At 41.5% G+C, this 23929-nt stretch overlaps 1 protein-coding gene across 2 annotated transcripts in view; it reads right to left on the reverse strand.

Moving 5' to 3' along the window:
- CDC16 (cell division cycle 16) overlaps positions 1-23191 on the reverse strand; it is a 28615-nt gene extending 5424 nt beyond the window's left edge. Inside the window, exons 1-16 of one of the 2 annotated variants that reach the window (XM_061170683.1) lie at positions 23080-23191; positions 21776-21830; positions 21578-21675; positions 20429-20467; positions 20029-20169; positions 17767-17926; positions 16654-16745; positions 16018-16151; positions 15103-15182; positions 13974-14023; positions 13007-13080; positions 11304-11429; positions 5623-5775; positions 4268-4331; positions 1434-1495; positions 389-524 (exon numbers count right to left, since the gene is read on the reverse strand). In XM_061170683.1, the coding sequence (XP_061026666.1) occupies positions 389-524; positions 1434-1495; positions 4268-4331; positions 5623-5775; positions 11304-11429; positions 13007-13080; positions 13974-14023; positions 15103-15182; positions 16018-16151; positions 16654-16745; positions 17767-17926; positions 20029-20169; positions 20429-20467; positions 21578-21675; positions 21776-21830; positions 23080-23127 (1512 nt within the window). In that variant the 5' untranslated portion in view covers positions 23128-23191. Of the gene's footprint in view, positions 1-388; positions 525-1433; positions 1496-4267; positions 4332-5622; positions 5776-11303; positions 11430-13006; positions 13081-13973; positions 14024-15102; positions 15183-16017; positions 16152-16653; positions 16746-17766; positions 17927-20028; positions 20170-20428; positions 20468-20762; positions 20980-21577; positions 21676-21775; positions 21831-23079 lie in introns of those variants that run through there. The other variant, XM_061170684.1, reaches the window with a different exon arrangement.
- Between the last annotated feature and the right edge of the window lie 738 nt (positions 23192-23929).

Here is a 23929-nt window from a genome sequence, read left to right on the forward strand (position 1 = left end):
GAATGCACAAGCTTTGTTCATCTATAAACATGATCTAAGGGAATTACTTTTAAGTCATAAATAGAAAGAATGGAGTTCCCAAAGGGCTCCTTAGATGTACACCCAGCTCAGCTGCACTGACAAACACTCCTGGACACTTGTGTTTCTCACTGACACTCAGGACAAGGCTCACATCTGTTCTAATGTGATGAGTACTACACAACATTCACGTACTTTTCTCTGCAAAGAAAAGAATAAAATACAAGGTTGCCTGAGGAATTTTAAAATGTAAATTTTAAACTGCACTTCTGTAAAGTAACAAAACATTGCCTAGAAAAGATCTTTAAAAAAAAGTGGTAACTGTTAACCAGATTTAAAGTTAGGTACAAACAAAAGACGAAAGACGTACTGTGTGGAAATAGTCCACAGCATTTTCAAAGTTGCCCATCAGACTATGGATATACCCTATGGCAGAATAGGTGGACGCATTCTGAGGAATCAACACCAGTGCCTGCCGGTGATAGTCCAAGGCTTCAGCATACTTCCTGGGAGAGAAGACGAGGGAGTCAAGGGAGGAGAGGAGAATAGGAAGAAAGAGAGAAAGCTGTCAGTGGGTACAGTGGGTACTCCTTGATGTAACCACGTAAGAACCACTTTCCTATATCAGAGAAACAGTCTAGACGGCAACGGTCCTTCGCATCCACTGTGTATCTTCAGTGTGTCTTCCTGCCTTCCAGCTGAGGGTGGGCACTCCTGCAGGGCTACCAGCTGAATCCCATCCTTGACCCTTGGGCCTGTGCCCCATCGCACAGCAAGACCTCTTTTACGTGAAGACATGCCTCCTACACCAGGGATGGTTAAAAGCAACCAAATGGTTTTGCTTTAAGGTCTACAGGAGTTACTTGGAGCAGCATTTCCCCAAATTCTCTGCAATACTTGCTCTGTAAAAACTCTTGTGAAAAAAGGTTTTGTGCTTAATAATGTTTGGGAAATGCTGCAGTTCATAATGCATCGTAAAGACTGCAAGAAATCCTGAAAAACCTGCTAAATTTTGAGTAACCTCGAGGTTCCCAAACTTATTTAACCAAAGAATCTCTTTTTCAATTGTCATCTATTATCACAACAATCATCGCACCACAAAACTGGTATCTGGAGGAGAAGAGTGAGTTAGGATATGGATATGGTTTTAATTAGCTCCTACTGTCCTAATTCTTCTAAATTAATTTTGAACACTAAAATTTTTTAATTCTAGAAAATAGAAGTTATTATAATTCTCAATATATTTCTAAAATAAAATTATACCAAGAGAGGTAATAAAAACATTTGTTTTGTGCTTGTTATATCTGAGTAGCCAAGTACAAGAAAGCTAAATAAAAATATGGAAAAGAGCTACACAAAATTAAGTAAACTTTTAGTCACAAAGAATATTTCTGAAAATGCTTTACTTCACTTACTTAAGTTTTCTGCAGACATGGCCCAAGTTGTTCAACAAAGGTTCCCATTTGTCAACTGTTACCTAAAACAAAGCACATCAGACCCATGATTACAAGCTACTTTTCAGCCTGGCCCGTTTGCACTGCATGACTTCACTCATCTGTGCGAGAGGGGCTCTCTCCTGGTGCTTGCACAGCACTAGGCAAGAGTGTTGAGTTGTTTTTCCAGCTTTCCTACTAGAAGACACTTCCTGAGGGTTATTTTATTAGCACTATTTTGTCAAAGAGCCCATCCATGCCAAAGAACTTCCAATTCTGTACCTGCAGCCCAGAGCTTTCCATCTGCCTAGTAACGTTGCCACTCAGAAGCCTCACAAGCACTTCAAGTCCAACACACCACATGCTAACCTCTCATCCCCTCTCCCCTGTCATCCCAGCTCCCCGACCTCACCCCTTCTGGTGCTCCGCCATTCAGCACACAGCACCATGTCACCCCTGACCCCTCCAAGAATGGCTTATCAGCCTCCTCACCAGAATGCCACCCCCATCACTAACACGTCTTGTCTGGGCCCCATCATAGGAGTCTGACCATGTCACCCGTCTTAAAGCTCCTACTGTCCCGCCACCTCACGACAAGGTGCAAACTCTAACATCACCTTCAAGGCCCTTGGAGACCCACACTTACCCCTCCTGCCCCATTTCTTGACGTTCTCCGTGAACTGAAAATCCAAGCCATACTGAATTAGCTCCAGTTTTGCACATACCATTCTCTATACCTGAAATACCCTTTTCCTCACTTTTGCCTGGCTAGCACCCATCCTTTAGGACTGAGGTGCATTTCCTTGAACCCAGAAGGCCTTCCTGACCGACCATCAAGTCTGTGTGGAGTCCTTTATTTCCTCAATCACAGCCCTTTCTGTGCACTGTATTACTACCGCCAATTTATTTATCTGCACTGATCCGAGGGCATCAACATCAAACCAGTTTTCTGTTGCCTCCCAGCCCCTAGCTCAGAGCTTAGGACACAGTCGACACGCAGCAGTAAGTCAGAACTAAGGGAATAAACAGACCTGGTCACACCCTCTAACTCCCCTGAGCCCAGCTCTGGGAGGCACCGCCCATGTGAATGAAACAAACCCTCTGCGATTCTTAGGCACAACTGCTTTCCTGCGCTACTCTGACATCTGCTGCAGTTTACAACTAGATCACACAATATCTTCCCCTCCTCATATAACTTTTTTTTTTTTTTTTTAATTTCTATTTATTTATGGCTGTGTTGGGTCTTCGTTTCTGTGAGAGGGCTTTCTCTAGCTGTGGCAAGTGGGGGCCACTCTTCATCGCGGTGCGCGGGCCTCTCACTATCGCGGCCTCTCCTGTTGTGGAGCACGGGCTCCAGACGCGCAGGCTCAGTAACTGTGGCTCACGGACCCAGTTGCTCCGCGGCATGTGGGATCCTCCCAGACCAGGGCTCGAACCCGTGTCCCCTCCACTGGCAGGCAGACTCCCAACCACTGCGCCACCAGGGAAGCCCCTCATATAACTTTTTAATGAGCATTTTGAAAGTTTAATAGTATTGTGCTTTTGTATTTAAACCATTACTTTAAATGTCTGCAAGAATCCAAAGTGTCTTCTGATCATCAAAGATGTATATAATTTCAACTTTAAATGTGGTTTATGACAGTGCATCTCAAACTTTTCTGTGCATGAGAATCACCCGGGGATCTTGCTAAAACTGCAGATTTTGGTTCAGCAGATATGAAGTTCTGCACTTCTAACGGGCTCCCAGGTGACGCTGATGCGGCTGGCCCAGTCCGAGGAGCAAGGTCCTAAGGTATTCAGTTCTTTGAAAATGGGCAAGGTGATAAGTGGCAACCCTATATCAACAGAAACACATGTATTATCCAGACCACCCAAGACTGAGCTGTGGAAGACCTGCTTTATATACATACATGTGCAAACACACAGATATATAGTGTTTTTAAGTTCATATGACAATTAAGAAGAGACCAAAATAAACAAAGCTGTGTCTACAGGGACAAGTAAACTGCCACCTGGCAGGGAGCCCAGGGGAGCTGTGTCTGTCTCAGTAAAGAGGAACTTACAGCCGAGGAAGATGTATGCTGTGGGCAAGTGTTCCTGGGGGCAGGAACAGAAGGACACTGGGAAGTGATCATCAGAACAGAGTAAGACAACACAGGCGTGAATAAAAAGAATCAGGAACCAAAGAGCAACAACATGCAAATCTCTGACCTACAGAAGTTTACAGTGTCCAAAACTGTTAGCATTTAATATAATACCAGTGTTTACACATCCATGATAGCTAGAAGGTTAATTCATGAGCACAAATTCATGCACCTCTCATATGACAGAACCTGGTTAAAGATCTAAATATATACTAAGTATCAGGTAAGGAAGAGCAATGATAGGTCTAATTTTAATGACATTTGGCCCTATTCCTGCGGAAGTGGGATCTGCTGCTACATGTACCCATTGGTCAAAGAGGTTCTAGACAAGGACAAGTCAGATGCTACAGTGCCTACCAGCTTCCATGTATAATCACATATTCCCCGTATCAAATAATCATCGAATATACTCTGATTACACCCACAGATCAAAACTAGAGCCTCTTAAGAAGCAAACAGCCAACACCTACCCTCTCAATTAGAAAGACTCATTTTGTACCATGTAATAAAACACTTCATACCATGACAAGTCAAACATTAACAAACATCTGCTATGATAAATATCAGGTTATTATATTCTAGGCAAGACAGACGGTCTAATATTATCTTCCTCATTCAATACTAAACACACTTATGAGTGTGTGTGTGTATTACAGATATTATATAGAATACCTCATTCCCAATTGCTTTAATTTTTTCCAAAGCATCGAGAAACCATTTTTCCGCTGTTTTCCATCTAAAATAGAGGGGGAAAAAGTTGCAGTTTATTCAAAATTAGCATGTATAAACATTTTAAGAAAAATTTGAATATCTCTTTCCAGTAATATTAAAATGAAATGAGGTAAACTTCTGTAAACAGTTTTTTAAAAGTCAAATTTAAGTGAGATAAATGATTACTTTTATGGCATTAACATCATAAGAGTTCAAGATTTTAGGAGATACAGCATATTCTCAGTAATTAGGTTCTATAAAGGCACTGTTAACACTACTTTAGCCAACACCAAACCATTGCTCCCAGTGGAAAAACTACAATCCTCTGCTCACATGTTCACCAACTGTTCAATGTACCTGGTTTCACATGTGCTTCTGTTTGGCAACACCTTACTTAATGTATATTGTTGATGTGTTAACACTGAACTCACAGCCAAAAGCACTGTAACTGATGCCTGAACAAAGCTTGTCTAACACCTGTATTCTGACCAAGGCATATCTCAGCCTTCCTGAGCTTAGGACACTAGACAGCACTTTGGCATTCCACTTGGGGATCATTTTAAACTGTGAAATAACCAACATAAAGCACAAAAAAGGGAAAAGGGCATAAATAGACTATAAATAAATTGACTGTATATGAAATGATTACTATAGATTATTTTAAAAGGCTCCAAACTCTTTTATAAATATTAGATAATCGAATTTTTAGAATACACACAAATGCCACAAAAAACACTACAGTAGTACTAATTTACTGTTTTAAAATTTAAGTATAGTTCAGTGCAAAGGACTACAGATAGTTCCCTCTTTGAGTATGACACTGAATTGCTTATTCTATAAATATCCAAGACTATGGTAAGCCTCAACTACTGACCAGGAAACTCAGAGACTGGGCCATTCTAATTGGCTTAATTTTTGGATTATCTGCAAAGGAAACATTTTTGTTCCAAAATTGTGAGAAATCTTTCTCAAATGTATGAATCCAATTCCTAGTCAACAAAGAGACAACTAGGGATTCTGCAGTGCCTCCAGGCCACCCTGTGGGGTCCAGTGACTTAACAGAGTTGGCAACAACTGTCCAGTCCAGGACCTAAGAGCGTGTGACAGCTCACAGCAAAGGGGACCAAAACCCAGGTTTAGTATTTTTAAAGAATTCCAAGATAACACTCACTATTTTCTTTTTTTACCTGTTCGCCTCCTTCTCCTAAAATGAAATGTCTATGAAGAGCCACTCTGATGGGCTAAACTCTGGTGAGTGAGGTTTTGCTCTCTGTACAAAAAGGAAACAGAGGGGCCTCTGGCCTTTCAGTACTTACTCTCCATTCTGAAATGCGACCACGCCAACCTCATGCATAACAAAAGGGTCTTCTGGTGCGATGCTTAGAGCTTGGCCAAAGAATCTTTCAGCCAATTTTGAGTTATTGGTCAATCCATATTCTAATCCAATATAAAGCATTGGCAAATGACACCTAAAAATATTGGAAAATTTCACATATTCAACACTCAAAACTTTATAGTTCAGATTTCAAATCCTGTCTGCAAAATAATTTTAACATAGCCAAAAATAGAGCGCTTGTTTTCTAACACTTCATTTACTAATATTTAATGGATATCTAATAGGCTCTTAGACTAATCAGCTGCCACTTCTAAAATCTACCATCAACCTATTCACCCTTACTTTTCATTATTCTACAGTAAAGAGACAAAACAAAACCCCTGTAAAGCAGAGGGCAGGCCCCACTGTGCCAGCACCCAGGCCCAGCCAAGACTGCCTTCCTCCCTCACTGACTCAGCAACACAGACCCTCATGGCTGTGCTCAATTCCACTTGCCTCTATGCAGTTGCTTCGGACTTCCAGCTAGACCACCCACCCCTTGTGTGGGTCTCCACTATCGGTTATTATCAGTTCTATGCTGCAGAGCTCTGAGTTATGTCATGTGTATTCTACTCTCATACCCTCTGAAAACAGTTGTAGGCAGAGTAACTAGTTTTAATTGAATTTCCATCTCTTCACCCTGTCAGACCAGTGATCACAGTAAGATAACCTTTCCCCAAAGATGGATCTGACAATGTCAGTGAATACTGACTGCCTGGCTGGGAGGTGCCCGGGCTCTAATCTAGAATCACGACTGAAGTTACAACTGTAGTATCTACAGAAGGGTCATGAAGAACCTTTATGGATGTACCTGGAGGAAATAAGAAATGCACAGGAAGGAGCTCCAAAAATCTATTCCTCCATAGAAGCAACAAGAACACTGCCAAAAATTGTCAAAATAAACTTTTCCAGAACTTTGCAAGTTAACCAAAGGCTTACAACAATCTGAGGGGTATTTATTCTAGAAAAACAGCTGAGTCTCAGTAAGAACAGCAAACTCTATGACATTTAACTTGTCTGATTCCCATCTCCCTTTCCCCAGCTCACATTAGCCTAGAAAATCAGCAGTCTGACAGCCACTGGAGGGGACAAAAATTAGTTTGGAGCTTCTGAAATACCCCTGTCAGACAGAGACCTGTCACTATTTGACACATCTGGCAGCTCCCTGGAAAAGCCCCATTCACAGCTGTCTTATTTGACCTGGCTCAGAGCTCATGCACAGAAATGTCTACCCCCAAGGCATTTGTTGAAAACAATCAGTGGTAACTGTTTAACATTAACCTGAGGCAGCTACACCAGAAGGCCACACACAGGACCATATGCACGCACAGGAAAGGCTGGAGAAGGCCCTAATCTCTCATCTCTGGATGCCTCTGAGGCTCAGTGCAAGCAGGAATTGAAGAGGGCTAAGGCAGAATTGCCAACCATGGGAACACTGAAGACATGCCCCTATACACGTACAGGGTCCTTCAGAAAAGGGGGGAAAGCTCAGCTCAAGATATGAAAAGAAGCCCTGAGCTAACTGAGCAGAGGCTTCAGTGGCCTCAGATGACGAAGGACACAGACTTTACAAAATTTTTAAAAGCCCAGCAAAGTCACCAAACAAACAGCCACAACAAATAGCAACAACAACAAACCCTGGGGTAGCATAGGGTAAATACGATTTCCAGAATTGCCACATTATATTACTTTAAATGTGCAGTTTCAACAAAAAATAAAGAGACATGGAAAGAAACAAGAAAGTATGGCAATATATAAGGGGATAAAAGCAGGCAATAGAAACTACCCTGGAGGAAGACCATACACTGGGTTTACTAGAAAAACACTTTAAATAAGCTATTTTAAATATGCAAAGAACTAAAGGAAATTATGTCTACAAAACTAATCTATGAGAACAATGCCTCACCAAACAGAACAACAAAAGATAAAAATTGTAACAAACGATCAGAAAACCTGGAGTTGAAAAACAAAATAACTAAATAAAAAATTCACTAGAAGGGTTCATCAGCAGTTTGAACAGGCAGAGGAAATCATCGAACATGAATAAGGTCAAATGAGATTACCCAGTCTGAGGAACAGAAAGATAAAAGAATGAAGGAAACAACAGTTGCATAGAGTTGTGAGACGCCACCAAGCATCCCAACATGTGCATAAAGAGAGCCCTGTAGGCGAAGGGAGAAAGTAAGGGGTAAAGAAAATATTTGAAACCAAAGAATATTTAGGCCAAACACACCCCAAAGCTCAAAAAACTCCCAAATAATCCCCACCTAGACAAACCATAGTCAAACCACTGAAAAACACTAAATAAATACGTAAATAAAAATCTTTAAAGCAGTAACAAAATATAACACATGAGATCCCTGATCACCTGACTTCTAACCAAATACCTGGAGGCCAAGAAGGCAATGGATGACACTCAAAGTACTGAAAGAAAAAGGACAACCAAGAATTTTATATCCAGCAAAACTATCCCTTGAATATGAAGGTGAAATTAAGACATTCTCAGGGACAAAAAAACTGAGAAATTTTGTTGCAGACTCACCTTACCAGAAATACTGAAGGAAGTTCTTAAGGGTGAAAGAAGTGACCCCAGACAGTAATTCAAATCCACATGAAAAACACAGTACCAGCAGAAGTGATTACATTTCATCTTTCTTCTCTTGACTGACTTAGAAAGCAATTGTATGAAACAGTATGATTAGGCCTAACGTATGTAGAAATGTAATGTTTACCACTAACGGCACAAAGGAAGTGGCAGGAGCAAAGCTGTACTGGGGTAAGGAAGTGACACCAGACAGTATCTCAAATCCACAAGGACAAATGAAGAGAACTTGAAATGATAAAAAAGGTCAACATAACAAACGACATAAATATACACCTGCTCGCCTTTCTTCTCACAGCTTCTTTGAAAAATAACATTACACGTGGAAATAATCATAACAACGTCTAACTGAGAGAATTTGTTGTTAGCAGACCTACCCAACAAGAAATACTAGTAGGAGTCCTCAAAGGACACAAGATAGTAACTCAAATCCACAGGAACAAATAGAGTTTAGGCGAAGTAACCACATAAGTTAGGATAAGATAGTACAAATGTATTTTTGTCTGCAACCCTTCTCTACTTGCTCTATTGAAATTGAGTTGGTGCCGTAAAGTGAGAAATACATTTGGTTTTTGTCTCTGGTTGCTGGCACAGGGCTCCTAAAAGCCCTGGGATTTCCTGAGTGAGAGGAGTGTCTTCTGTTAATGAGCCCCTTCTGATCGCTCCCAATTTATGCCACTGGGGTGACTCAGAGTGGGGCTGGTTACCAGGAAGACCGAGTGATGAGAGCACTGGAACTTTCAGGCCCACTCACGGACCTCCTAGAAGGGAGGCTGGAGCCTGAGCTCTATAAGAACTCTTGAACAGTTAGCTTCAGAAGACTTCCGGGTTGGTGAACATACTGAGGTGCTGGGAGCATGGTGCCCAGAGAAGGAATGGAGGCTCCACGCACTCCCACTCACGTACCCTGCCCTACGTATCTCTTCCATTTGGCTCTTCCTGAGTTGTATCATTTATAATAAGCAAAATGCTTTCCTGAATTCTGTGAGTCATTTTGGCAAATGATCAAACCTTAGGAGGGGGTTGCAGGAGCCCCTGGTTTGTGGCCAGACAGTCAGAAGTACAAGTGACCCAGGACTTGCGATTGGCATCTGGAGTGGGGAGGGGCAGTCTTGTGGGACTGGGCCCTTAACCTGTGAGGTCTGCACTAACACTGGGTAGTTAGTGTCAGAACTGAATGGACTTGTAGGACCCAGCTGGTGTCTGGAGAAGCAGAGAACTGGTTGTTAGTGTTGGAAAGTGCCCCAGTCAGTATTAATCCAAACTAGATTGGATAAAAGCTGTTCTGATGAAAAAGTGAAACTGAGAGAAAAATGTCTATCCTGATGAGCTGATTTGAAAATTTAATTAGAAAAGTGTCAGACTGGGAAACATTAAAAGTATTAATCATGTCATTAATTATCATTGGTTTTGACTCTTAGCTAGTAACTAACTAATAACTAGTAATAACTGTTCTGGGTTTGTGAGCACCCAGAATAGCAAAATAAAATTAGCAGACTCTAGCATTTCCTCATAAGAAACAACCCACAGTAAGTTATTATTTGCTGCCGGTTTAGCAGATTGATGGATTAGGGGTATGGGCAGACACTGGAGCCAAGCTTCAGCAGGGCACTGGAAAGGGTCTCGCATGTCTTGGTGAATAGGATGGACGGGGTATGAGGACCGTTTAGGTGGATCAGTCACTGGCTGAACAACTTTAATCTGGAGGATTACTCTAGTAATATGTTAGTATCATGGACTTACGGACTGAATGTGTGTCTGCCCCCAAATTCGTATGTTACGCCCTAACCCCCAGTGACTATATTCGGAGAGAGGGCCTGTGAGGAAATAATAAAGGTTATATGAGGGCATGAAGGTGAGGCCCTAATACGGCGGGGCTGGTGCCCTTATACGAGACACTAGACCTAGCTCTCTGCCCTGTGAGGACACAGTGAGAAGGCAGCCGGGAAGAACCCACCCCCCTCCCAGGAACCCAATCAGCCAGCCGGCCAGCCAGCCTTAGAACCGGGAGAAAATAAACTGCTGCTGTTTAAACCACCCAGGGTATGGCGTTTTGTTATGAGCAGACTAACGCAGTTAGGGAGCTATGTCTTTTACAATATTTTCATGGACAGCTAGTTAGATATCAAAGTCATACATATCAAATTTAACACAACTAAAAAAGCTGGGGCCATAAATAATATAGACGCAGAACTGGGTGCCAAAATGAGTCTGACAGTCTGGAAAGGTAACCCAAACCTAACAAGAGGAAATTCAAGCAAACAAGTTAAGGCAGCTAACTTTTACTGAGTGCTTTCTATGTGTCGGAAACTGATCAAAGTCTTTAACTGGAATTACCTCAATTATTCCTCACAGTAAGCCTAGGTGTTAAGTGTTGCTATTATTCCTATTTTTCAAGAGGTACATAGCTCGCCAAGATCACCAGGCAGTCTGGCTCCAGACCAGCCCTCTGCACCCCGGCACTCCCACTACCTCTCCACACAGAGGTGGGGCGGCAGACAGCAGAAGCAGCCCGCACAAGAGAACAAGGCAAAGTAAAACCGATGGCAAATCCAAAACGTCAACAGGAATAACAGCAATACTCTGCTCCCCAAAGTAACATGCTCTTAGGGCACACCAGTTAATACCAACACATTTAACACGGATATAAATCTACAACACTGGCAAACTCAGTCCTCAATCTGAATGATGAATTAAGCCACATGAATACCTTCTGGACATAAGTAGGATGTAAATAATAACTTTGCTCATGAATACTTTCCTTCCTACATGAGCATGTGGAAAACAGCTTCCACCCTATTCTGTTTCCTTAGCCTAACTTGCTAGTCCCCTTTTGTACTGGTTAAGATAAACCGCTAGGCAAAATCACTACACCAGCTTCTTTCCCTCTCACTTCCATAGTTATTTCACAATCATAAGCTACTAACATGATACATTATTCTTTTGTTCAGTTTATCAACCAAATGGCAGAGAGAGTAGTAATAAAATTTCGCTTTGCTTAATCAACCCGCTCTGCGCACCCTTTCATCAGCTGCGCTGCCGTGAAGTAAGCAGCCATCGCTTGGTCATGTTCACTCTCAACTGCGAAAGAATGCCCGTATGCGATCCATGCCGGCCCGTAGGTCTTCTCCAGCGTCGTAGCTTTGCTAAAACAAGAGATTTGATTCGAGTGTGTAATATTCATTCTTAAATTGTTAGGTTAATTTTATGTAAGTTCACGGTTTCAAGGACATCAGAATTAATGAATGAGTTGTCAACATATTAAACACTAATGTGACATTTATGTTAATTCACTTGAAATAAAATGTTTAATAGTACAAGCAAATTTTTAAGTAATTTTAGGAGAGGTCCACAACTTCTTAGGTACTATAGTGGAACGCATTAGCTTTCTGTATAGAATTTACAAATATTACTTAATCCAAGAGCTTCATTTCAAAACCTAGTAGATAAACGGTGGTAGCAGCAACCACTTAATGAAGGCCTATTTTGTGCCTTATATGCATCACCTAATTCTCATAACCTTCAAGATAAATTACTATTTATATTTTAATGATAAGTATACTGAGGCTGGAAAGATTAAGTGACGTCCTACAGATGATTAAGAGATTCATGCTGGTTCCATGGACTGGACTATTTACATAGTCTTAAATAGTCTTCAACTAGGTGACCCACAATAAGGAATAAAGAGAACACATCACAAAACATAGAAAATACAGAAGGTGAGATTCCCACTTCTTAGCATTTTATTTTCTAAGTTTTCTTTTACCCAAATGTTCCCTGTTTCATGCAGAATTCATCACTGAATAAGCACACTAAGTCAAAGAAGCATAGTTCAAAGGAGCTATTATAACATGAATCATCCTGCTCCCGAAAAAAACACAAGCACCCCTTTTCTAAAATGCAACAGTCAACTAATCAGAGAGCTCACCCTAATTTTTTCCTAGTGCAGGATCCTCTCCTGTCATCTTATCAATTTTCCTAACAATCCTGACATACAACTACATCATTCCCATTTTTACAGAAGAAAGGGAAGGTCGGAGAAATGAACTCTCCCAAGGAATTATAGCTAATAAGTGGCAGAATCTGGATTAGAGTTCAAGTCTGTGTCCAAAGTTTATGAACTTTACCACAGATCCATTTTCTATTTTGTTCACATGGAGGAAATCACAGGTATTATTAGACATTTTTCTGTACTTGTGTAATTGAATAACACTGGTTAAGCAGCTTGATTGGGCTGCATGGAGTTCCTCAAGCTAAAACCACAGCAGATCCTTACATAAACCAGGTTACTATGCCAAGAATTCTGTTTTATAGTCACACTTAGTGACCCTAACCTCACATAAAGTGTCATGTAATTTCACAACTATTAACAAAAGAAGTCCTAAGAGTAAGAGGTTAATAGTATCTCTATAAATAAAAAAACTTTCGAAATACTTTGTATTATTCCCTATTTCTTCATATTTATTCTCATTTATAAATAAAAGTTTAAATACGTCATAAGCTCCTTGAGGACAAGGTCTATACCACTGACTACTTTTATCTCGCCTCATGGCATCTTATAAAGAGCAGGGTAAATAATGGATGCAACTGAATGGAATCTGAAGAAAACATTTATTCTTTCATACTGCTTTTAAAGTACTACTAATTACTGCATTAAAGCGGATGACCAAGAAATTACTTCCTATAGGTTCACTACAGAGGGAGGAAGACAGTAAGTTCATACCTGAGATATCTTCTGGCATGTTCATTTTTATGACCAACCATGAGATAATAGCATCCCACTGCAAACCAAGACACCTAAAAAGTTGAAAACATACCATGACCAAAGACGCTTAACCTTGAACCGGGAATCTGTAACAAGTCAGAGGTCCCAGCATATATTCTAGTTCAAGTCAGAAACTTCTCTGAGACAGGCTGTCTACTAAGGGTCCTGGATGAAAAGAGACCAGATTCTCTATAGCTCTTGCTCCAGGTGCTTCCCACTGCCTCCCTGCAGCATCTGAATCTCTTCCTATTGCAACGCCAGCCTGAGTCCCAGCCTCCCACCTGCACTGTGTCTTCCCCGCCCCACCTTGGTTCTACAGATTCCACCTCTTTAGCTGACTTCTCTTGCACTGCTTTCGCCTCTTTATAAATTGTTTTCACACTGGTCTGGGGTGCAGATTCTTGTCTGAGACTTAAACCCTGACCCCTGACTTTTGTCTTTAAGGACATGGTTCCTGATTCCATTTTCAATTTCTAGGTCTTCATTCTGATCCATGGCAGTTTGGAAGACACAATGATTCAATTCAGTGCATAATTCAGTAAGTTATCATACATGTAATGTGAGAAAGCTACCAAGCAGTTATTAGCATTGCTTATGAGAGGTATGAGTATGACTTTCACTTTCAATATTTAATTTTTCTGTATGTTAGCTATTTCAAAATAATAAGCATATATAATTTCTGTAATCATAAAAAATAAAGATTTTTAAGTTATATACTAAAAAAATATACTCTCATGAATTGAAAAAGTGAATGTTGCTTCTAATTATCATAAGCACCAGGAGATTCTGCTCCAACACCTTAAAATAAAACATTATTTGCTTGAATTTAAATTTAGCCTCTGTCTAAACACCTGTTAAGTATTTTCTTAAAGTTCAGGTAAGAAAAAAGACACTATAAGGGAAAAAAAAGTTTACATTTACTTACAGGATTACTAGGATATAAATCCACCAATTTATGAGAAAGATAGAAAAGTTCTACATTAGAGAAAAAGAAAAAAAAGAATAAAATTATTCACAGCAAATGAACTTTAAGATACGAGTTTCCCCCAGTTACAGCTCTTCGCAATCATATAAATCTTGTTCTCGCAGCAATGATTTCATACTTTTCTTTCTTCCTGGATACAAAATCCATTTACCTAATGCCATATAGAAACTCCATGGAGCAGATACTACGGCTGTTTCATGTACCCCCACCTCCAATCCCTCACCCCACTCCAGGCACTAAGTGGGCGCTGAGCGCTTATCGAGTGACTAGCGGCCTGGATGAGAGGCACACAACAAAGCACTCCACGTGCTTAAGAGGCTATTTCAAAGGGCCTCGCCTGTCTTAAAGCCCAGGTTTCTTACTCCACGGGCCTATTACAGACCGTCTCAACCACCCACAGCCAATCTGGTTGACCAAAGTCTCCCGTTCATCGAATCAGCAAGATGATTTGCTCCCGAGTAACACAAAGCCCCGGCATGTCACAACGACGTCTCCTAGGGCTCAACAGGCCAGGGCGGCTAGAGAGCCGGCACCTCCAGCAAACTTCCAGGAGACGTGACGCCGCTGGTCCACAGACCACACCTGGAGCAGCAAGGCCCCAGAGCTGGGCTGCCTGGCTAGCTTTCCTCCTGACTGAGCTGATGAGTCAGTTTAGAAGATTTAAGGGCAAATACAGTCCAAACCCTCTAAATGTTTCTAGAATATGGAAAACGTGAGTAAAAAATCTGCCCCCTTCCAATTTCTAAACAGTTACTGACTCTTGCCATACCAGCTTTCTTATGGATTTTACAAGAAAAAGAAAAAAGGCAAAACTGCCACCCAATACTCTAAAGCTAACATACCTTGGAGCACAAATTACATTTGAGAAAAGGAAGCAGGAATTAGGGATATAGAAACAGTGTGTTCTGCTGAGATAACAGAAGAGACTGCTGGTAACTTTGATAAGCATTTCTTCCCCCAGTTGTTAACCTGCAATCTGAATTATCCAGGATTTGTGAGACAAAATTTCCAGAGTTACAGAATATGTTTTGTCTTAAAAATTATTATTTTAATTAAAAAAAATTCTTACCATTTGCTTTATTCAGCTCCACAAGTGTCCCTATATGTACAGGTAAACAATTTGCATGGAAAGGATCTTTTTCCATTACTCTAAAAGTTAAAGAAACACACTATGTACATACGTACAAACAGTATGTAACCATACTCATTGCAATTAGCTATGCTTATTCAAACAGGCATTACCACATTACATACAATACTGTGGGCTACAATACATTTTTACTTTCTTAACTCCATTATCTTCAGACTTGTTCAGTTAAGGCAATGATTAGGTTTTAAATGAAAGGGAAAATCCTGATTTATTCAGAAGCAATAAAAATAAACATCACCACATACATGTACTTTAAACTAACAGAACTGTACCACATAAAATAAGTGGCCTAATTATTTAGAAGGATCAAAAATAATACGAAATATTAAATGAATCCTAACTATCTGTCAATTAAAATTTTTGTGAATTCAAGGATTTTAAGCAACCCCAAAGATCCATTAAAAACAGTACATATAAAGGACAAGTGTGAACTATGCACACGGAAAGACTGGTGCTGGGGGAGGAGGCTTGGCCAGTTAGTGAGCCTAACACCCAGTACCTATAGGATTTTATTAGCCTCTGCTTTAACAAAGAACAGACTTTATAAAACTATGTGCCAGACAGTATTCTCAAACTTGCAAATTATCTCCTGGGAGGGACACGGATACTCCCGAGTTAATAGAATAAAGCAACAAATGTGTATATACCTGTGTCAGTCAATCGCTCTTTTGAGATGACACCCACCCTCCCCCCCCCCATACTCTGCAAATGGAAAAGGCAGCTTAAATGATCATCCATCAGTTTGACATTATTCAGAAAGCAGGTCCCACACATTTCTCACGTAAAATGGACTAAACTCTACGTTCCTGCACAAAAATAAGTGGATGTACTTACACAGAAGTCAGCTTGTAGCACATTTTAAAATCACAGTTATAATAATGTCTTTCAGCTAAAGACACGACCACATCCAGATTCTCCTGCAAACCATCTACAGACTCGGGGATGACAGTTTCACTAGGTTTATTATACTGAAACAGAGAAATGCAAACATGACTCAGTGTGCAGCACCGAATCAAAAGGCAGACTCAACTTGGCCCGAGTGTTTCAAGGTTTAACACAATGACACCTGTGAGATGCTCGAAACTTTTCTAACTGCAAGTATCATCAGTACTCCTCTCAGCAAGTCTAATTCTCTTCTCAATTTTATCACAGAATTCCATGGTAGGAAGTATTTTACAAAATAGTAGTTCAGGAAGCATGAGGAAAAAATCCTCATTTTCACACATCATTGATTATCTGATAGTTCAATCTTTTAAAAGTATGAGTTGTTCCTGGGAGGAAGACAGATATTTTGGGAAGCTTTTTCAGGAATCACATCATATATTTTAAATAATCTGAATCTGTTCTTGCAACTGTGCTAAACTAATAAAAATTAATTTCTAAATTCTTAACCTGTGAAAGAATAGAGGCCAAATTTAATGAAGTAAGATGCTTATACAAAGCAAATACTAACTTTGTGTTTTTACTTACCTTTTTCAATTTGTTCTCAAATAGAAAACGTAGCAATTCCTGTTCTTCAGTACAGAGCTTGCTAAGAGGTAGTGATTCAAGAAGTTCTTTTTCTAAAAAATGTTGAGAAAAAAGGAACGTCCTCACAGTATTTATGGGGAAAAAAAATCAGCAATGAAAAATATTCTTCTATAGTTCTTGGTTTAAGTAAATTGAGCTCAAAAGAGAAAATAACAAGATAGAATGAACTGGAGAAAACTAAGACAGTGGTTCCAGACCCAGGTAATAAGAATCACCTTGAGGGCTCTGCATGAACCTGCCGGGCAATACTAGTCATCACCAGACTTGAGAACCACCAAGCCACTTTCCCAGCCTCAGCACTACAGACACCGTGGGGACAATTCTCTGCCATGCTGGCTGTCCTACGCACTGCAGGACGTTCGCAGGACCTCTGGCCTCTACCCTCTAGATGCCAGCAGCAACCTCCCATGCCCTACCCACCGGCAAGTTGTGACAATGAAACTCTCCCCAGATACTGCCAAATGTCCTCTAGGGGGCAAAATCACCCTGGTTGAGAACCACGCATTAGGCTAAAATGTCTGAATGCCATGAATACAACATCTCCACTTTCTCTGTTTCTCTTGTTTACCCACCTCACACCATTGGCAACATACTAGGTCAATGGTTCTCAGCCCTTGATGGACCTTAGGATCATCTGGGAGCTGTAAACCATCTGATGCCAGGGCCCCACCACCAGATTCTGATTCGACTGGTCTGGAGTTAGGACCGGCACAAGGATGTTTTTAAAACTCCTGGGGGTTTACAGTGCAGCCATGTTGGAAATCACTGAATCAGATCCTGAATTCTTTACACTGAAATCACTGAATCAGATCCTGAATTCTTTACTTTAAATCGCTCATCCCATCACAATCCCTGAAGATTCTGACTGCAAGAAGCACTGCACAATACTGTACTTTGCCATGTGCTTCATGTTTGAAGATGTGAAGGAAGTTAATAGGTTTATTTAAACCTGTACATAAGAGCCTGCACTTGATTCTACAGATTTCAGAAAAAAAAAAAAAAATCCAAACAGTATTAATTGTGCTAAACATAAAAACACCTGGGTTTCCAAACCTTCTTGGGCTGTCAACATGTGGTGTGATGTTAAAAGATCAAATGCTTCAAAGCAGTAGACGTCAAGCTTCAAAGCTTCTTTATAGCTGTAAGTAGCGAGGGTTCGGTTATCTAGAGCATCATAGATTTTTCCTCGTAAGAGACAAATAGAACTCTTTATCTGTTGGAAAAATGATGAGTGACATACTAAGTCAGCACTACTGAAATTAATTTCTTATCAAAAATCATATATTGTCTGAAGGCTAAGACTCTTTTTTTTTTTTTACATCTAAAAGGATGTGCTCCATCCAATGTCAGACACAATATAAATTAATAGAAACATAAAAGCAAAGTAAAACTTCTCTCATCTATCTTCCTTAGGCTCTCCTCACTTCAACAAACCTTTATAACTCGCTTACACCTTACTGCTACTTTGTTCATTACTTGCTCTGTCTCAAATAGGGTAATGATTTAGAGACAGCATACAGAGCATACGTATATTAAATCAAACTCGAAGACCGTTTGACAGGTAGATCTCAATGAACGAACCTTAGTAAATATTAGAAAACCGGCAGCAATGCAGCACAGGGGTTAGGAGCATGGCCTTTGGGAACTGGACAGACCTGAGCTCAAATCCCAGCTGTGACACTTACGAGTGACCCTGGACAATGCTCTAACCTCTCGTGACTCAGTTTCCTCCCCTCATCTAACTCACAGGCTCTGTAAGGATCAGAGGTGGTACCATCTGTAGGCAGCACATGGTAAGCTGCTCACACAGCAGCCACTTCACTACTACCATTAACAGGAGGATGTAGAAATCTGATTTATGTTCCAGATTCTGAACCTCAAAAAACAAATAAGTGAGCTTAAAGATGGTCCAGAGATGCAGCTAAAATTGGTAATGGGGACTTCCCTGGTGGCACAGTGGTTAAGAATCTGCCTGCCATTGCAGGGGACACGGGTTCGAGCCCTGGTCCGGGAAGATCCCACATGCCACAGAGCAAACTAAGCCCGAGAGCCACAACTACTGAAGCCCTCGTGCCTAGAGCCCGTGCTCCGCAACAAGAGAAGCCCACGCACCGCAACCAAGTGTAGCCCCCGCTCGCCGCAACTAGAGAAAGCCTGTGTGCAGCAACAAAGACCCAACGCAGCCAAAAATAAATAAACAAATAAATAAAAATTGCCGTCTCTCAAACCACTAAAAAAATAAATAAGTAAAATTGGTAATGGGATTCATCATAAAATCACAATTCAAAAATAGTAGAGGACATTATGAGAGAATCTTAGACCTATGCAGTATCCTATGAGTTATTAAAAAAAGTAAACTCATAAAATAAATGCATTACAAATAAATCATGCATTTCTTAGCAGTTAATGGATAAGAGGTCCAAGAATAATGATAATCCTCAACTCCCTCATAAACGTATTTCTTCACAAAAAAATGTGCTTCTTAAAAAGAAAAAAACCTAAGAATGTATAGTATTCCCACCTTCTTGAGATGAACAGTAGAGTAACCAAGTTCCTTCATAGACATGTTATAAAGAACAACTGGGAAATGGGGGATTGGTGGGTAACAGCTATAGGGTACAGGGTTTCTCGCTGAAGTAAAAAAAAAAATGTTCTCAAACCGACTATGGTAAGGGTTGTACAGCTCAACGAATATATTAAAAACCGAGGTACTAGGCACTTCAAATGCATGAGTTGCATGCTATGTGAATTACATCTCAAGGAAGCTGTTAAAAAAAAAAAAAAAGAAAAGAGTAACAGTCCAGATTAGCAATCTGACCGTGGATGTTATTGATCATGTTACATTGTATCAGTGTAATCTCTGCCAGCAAGGAATTTGCAATTTTATGCAGGTATGAAGTATACAAACTGAAATACACAAAATAACATACATGGTAACACCACAGCACTCCCTGGAAAGAAACAGTCTAAGGTAATCAAGGTTTCTCGGGGGTAAGTACAAACCACTGTTGAAATACAGTAAGAAGGGAAAATATTATTCCACCTGTGGGGAGGAGTTTAAGGTATCAAATGTAAGAAGAAAGAGCTTAAGTCTGCCTATTTCAGATTCAAGCATCTGAGGACACAATTACAACTTCTAACTGATGGCCCAGAAATGTCTCAGAATCTTCTTGGGTTGGGAAAATTAAGTAAGTTGGCAATCAAACCATTTTAACATGATTGTACTCAAGTAAAAGAAGGCGATTTACATTTGCCCTATCATGTGGGCAATTCTTACTGATGTTACGGAAGCATGGTTATTGCAGTATTACTTACTGAGGACTGTGACATTTCCCAGTCACTGGAGGGGTCTTTCAAGCTACTTTCATCCTTCAAGCATTTCTCAAACAGTCTTTTGTTGATCGGCTCCTCCATATCAAGAATATCAAGAGCCTGCTGATGTTCTTTTGCAGCAAACTGTGTAGAAAACAGAAACAGCGTTTGTCAACCATGGCTTCTGATGCTAGATACACAATCGCAGTAGATTTTAAAAGGGTAATAAATATTATACCCACTCATTACTTAAGTTTAAAATGTCTAAAGTAGAATTTTCTTCATGCATATGAGCTTTTAGTTAATGGAGTCAGTATTTTGAATTCTCACACTCATGGGAGGGATGTGTAACATTCACTTCATTAAACCTTTATCAAATAAAACAAACTGAGAGCACACTTACATGGCATCTAGCTGCAAGGTAGCGACACGCTTCATACAACTAGGAAAGAAATTAATCTATTAAAAAAGTGATCAAGATAATATGCATCTTCAATCAAAAAGAAAACTATAACCACGAAGTGAAGAAAGCCATTTTCATAATTCCTCTTTTACTCTCGCAGAGGAAAAAAACAGTCTTTTTAACCCATATTCATCATGAACCTACTGTTTACCAGTCACCGAGGATTCAAAAAGGAATAGGGACCTGCCCTCAAGGAGGTTGTGGCAGGGGAGACATAAACACAGCACATAGTTTCTTTCATAAACTATGAAAGAATCGCATAAAAAATACTAACCAGTTGGATAAGAAAACATCTCCAGGGGAGAGGGTAACTTAGGAGTTGGTCAGCATTCCAGCACTGAGTCTGAATAACTGTCACACATCTAAGGAACTGCAAGCAGTCAGCATGACTGGATACACATTCCATGCACTGATGGTGGTGGTGGGTCAGACACAGACTGGAGAGAAATCAAGAAGCACCTGGGGTGCCTATGAATGCATCTGACTTTATCCTGTAGGCAATAGGAAATCACTGAGTTACACTGTGAGTGATGTGACCAGACCTGTTTTAGGAAGACCACCCTTTGACAGTTTAAAAGATGAACTGGAGACAAGGAAGGTGGGGTGTGGGAAAGATGTTACTGGAGAAAAGAGAAAGGAGAGAGGCTAAAACAACAAAACAGACAAATTACAGGCCTGACGTGTGTGAATGGTAATGAGATAGAAAGGACTATCCATACTTTCAGAGCTATTTAGGAAACAGAATTTTCAAAACTTAGTGATTAGATAGGGGGTTGGGGGGAGGAAAAAACAAAGTGACCGAGATTAGGAATAAGAAATTTTCTCTTGGACTTCCCTGGCGGTCCAGTGGTTAAGACTCTGCGCTTCTAATGCAGGGGGCACGGGTTCGATCCCTGGTCAGGGAACTAAGATCCCTCATGCCGCGCGGCGCAGCCAAACAACAAAAAAAGCGTACACAAGAAATTTTCTCTTTACATTTAATATGAAAAATTGAATCCTTAAAAATAGTTTGACATAAAAAGAACATATACCTAAAATACTAATCTAATAACATTTTTAAAAAGCTTTAAGGTTCATACAATCACTTACTTTGTCCAGTTTTCGTGACCGAAGTGCATGAGCTGCTCTATGATATTGGGCTGTCAGGTAAAGACACTGAGCCAACCAGTAAATGTCCTGGGGTTCCTCTGGAGGGAAAATTACATAAATGGTCAGAGGTGCAAGGTAAAGTAGAAAGATTTTTAAGGATAGAGAAATCAGAAAAAAAAATTAGAACCTGTCACTTACCATGAGAGAGTGAGGCTACTTTATCCGCCCAAAACAGAGCACTCTGATACTGTTGCTGTATCCAAAAACAGAAAAAAAGCGGTAATTGCCCTGTTACTTCAATAGTTTTACACAGACAGATAATATTATTAGAATGCTATATAATAAATCAACATCTCAGGACAGTAATTTTTTACGTGTAGTAAAAGGTCTATCAATCATATCTCTATCTTATATCTCAGGTAGGTGAGTTTTAGTTCAATGGTGCAATAAAAATATTATTGGAAGACCTTTGATATATACAGTTGAAGAAGGTAGTTTTTTTTAACTTATACATTGCAAAATTACATCAGCAGGTATCTAAAGAAGGAGGTAACTTAAGTGATCATTTTGCAACATCTAGCCATTAGTAAGGTTCTCAGTCTTTGCCTCAGTCCTCCTGGATGCAAACCAGCAACTCTGTTGCCAGTCAGTTTGGGAGGAGGAATGCTACTGGGACGGTTACAAATCTGCTCAATGTTAGTGCCTGGAGGGTGGAACCAGGCCTGTCTCCTTCCTCACTGCATCCCCAGAGCCAGAGAAAAAGTGCGCAGGAAGCATTTATTCAATTCAGCTGACTTATGGCAAACCAAAACACAGCCCTTCAGCGTGCTGCAAACATTCAGCTGCTACATTTCACATCGAACAGTTCACAGTGAACACCCCTTTCTCTCCCCTTCTTGGTTTCCAATTTATTGGGAGAGCATACATTTTACAAAAACTAAGTGACATCGCAGATTAAACTGATGCTGCTGATTCTGGAAACATTTCTTTCCCTTAAACACTGTTTGCTGTTCATTCAAGAGGAGTGCAGGGAATGAAAGTGTAGTTAACAGGAACTTTTTAAAGCACTGACTTTGAGACTACAGATTTGTTTTTATCTTTATTCAGTTAAATTCGGCCAAATAAGAATGACAACTAAAGTTCTCAAAAATTTTCTATCAGCTAGCTAAATTCAAAGGCCACCCCGCAACTTTCCTCCTAAGATAATCCTTCAACTTCCACTTGGCACGAAGCATGTACTGAGCACCTCTGTGTCCGGGGTGGGTCGGCTGCGGAGCGGGGCTTGAACACGTGTAAGGCTCGCCGCGCGCATTAGTGGCTTCGTGCTCAGCGTTCCTCAGCCTCCCGGCTGCAGAGGGCGGGGGGCTCGACCCCTCCCTTCGGGGGCTTTACCCCGAACCAAAGCCCAGGCCCCTAGGACCGCGCGCCGCCAAGACCCCGACAGCAGCCGCCCCTGCTGCCTCCCGAGCCCCGGCCCGCGCTCCCCGGATCGGGCCGCCCACCTGGTCCAGGTACTGCCGGACGCGCTTCCGCAGCCGCTCCAGGTTCATGGCTGCGTGGCCGGGGTCCGGCGCGCGCCCGCCCTCCTACTGCCCGCCGGGCAGACCCGGCCCCCGCGCCGCCGCCGCCCCGCGCCCCAAGCCCGGGACCGACCCCACCGGACCGCGCGCGCTGCCCGGAAACTTCCGCTCCCGGCCCGGCCCCGCCCCGGAAGTCCTCCGCCACCGCGTCCCTCCTGGCGACGGAAACGGGCTTCGCGCCGTCAGTGCCGAGGCTGTCTCTTGGCCCTTGGGTGGCCGGGGTTCTCGTGCGGCCGTAGACGCCTTTCCTCTGCGACTCAAGCCGCCGCGGACGCGCAGCCAATGACGTGTCCGTGCGCGGTTCGCTAATTAGCTCGTTCGGAGTCGGGAGCTTGGCAGCCACGGCCCCGCGGGTTCCGTGGTTCCAAGTGTGACTCGTGTTTCCCGTGTAAAAACGGCGGTAACCACCTCAGAGGCTGGTTGTGCGGACCGGTGGGCGCACACGCCGTCCGGGCACGTGATGTAGAAGTTCTGCCTGTGGTCGCCATGGCCAAGTGTCCCTTTCAGATTGTCCTTTGGCAAAGCCCAGAGGCTCATTCCTCAACCTCAGGTAGAGGAACCTCTGATCAAAAACGAGTAAGAACTGGAAAAGCGGGGCTATTAAAACCCTGGATCCATACAGTGGAATATTATTCAGCAGCAACAGTGAATGAGCTGTTGACACATGTATGAACCTTATGCTGAGTGAGAGAGGCCAACCGCAAAGGACCTCATGTTGTATGATTCCGTTGACAGATTCTCTCATTGACCAAAGTCTGCCCAGGCTCCCCGA

Source organism: Eubalaena glacialis, chromosome 16 (genome assembly GCF_028564815.1).
Source record: "Eubalaena glacialis isolate mEubGla1 chromosome 16, mEubGla1.1.hap2.+ XY, whole genome shotgun sequence".
Lineage (NCBI taxonomy): Eukaryota > Metazoa > Chordata > Mammalia > Artiodactyla > Balaenidae > Eubalaena > Eubalaena glacialis.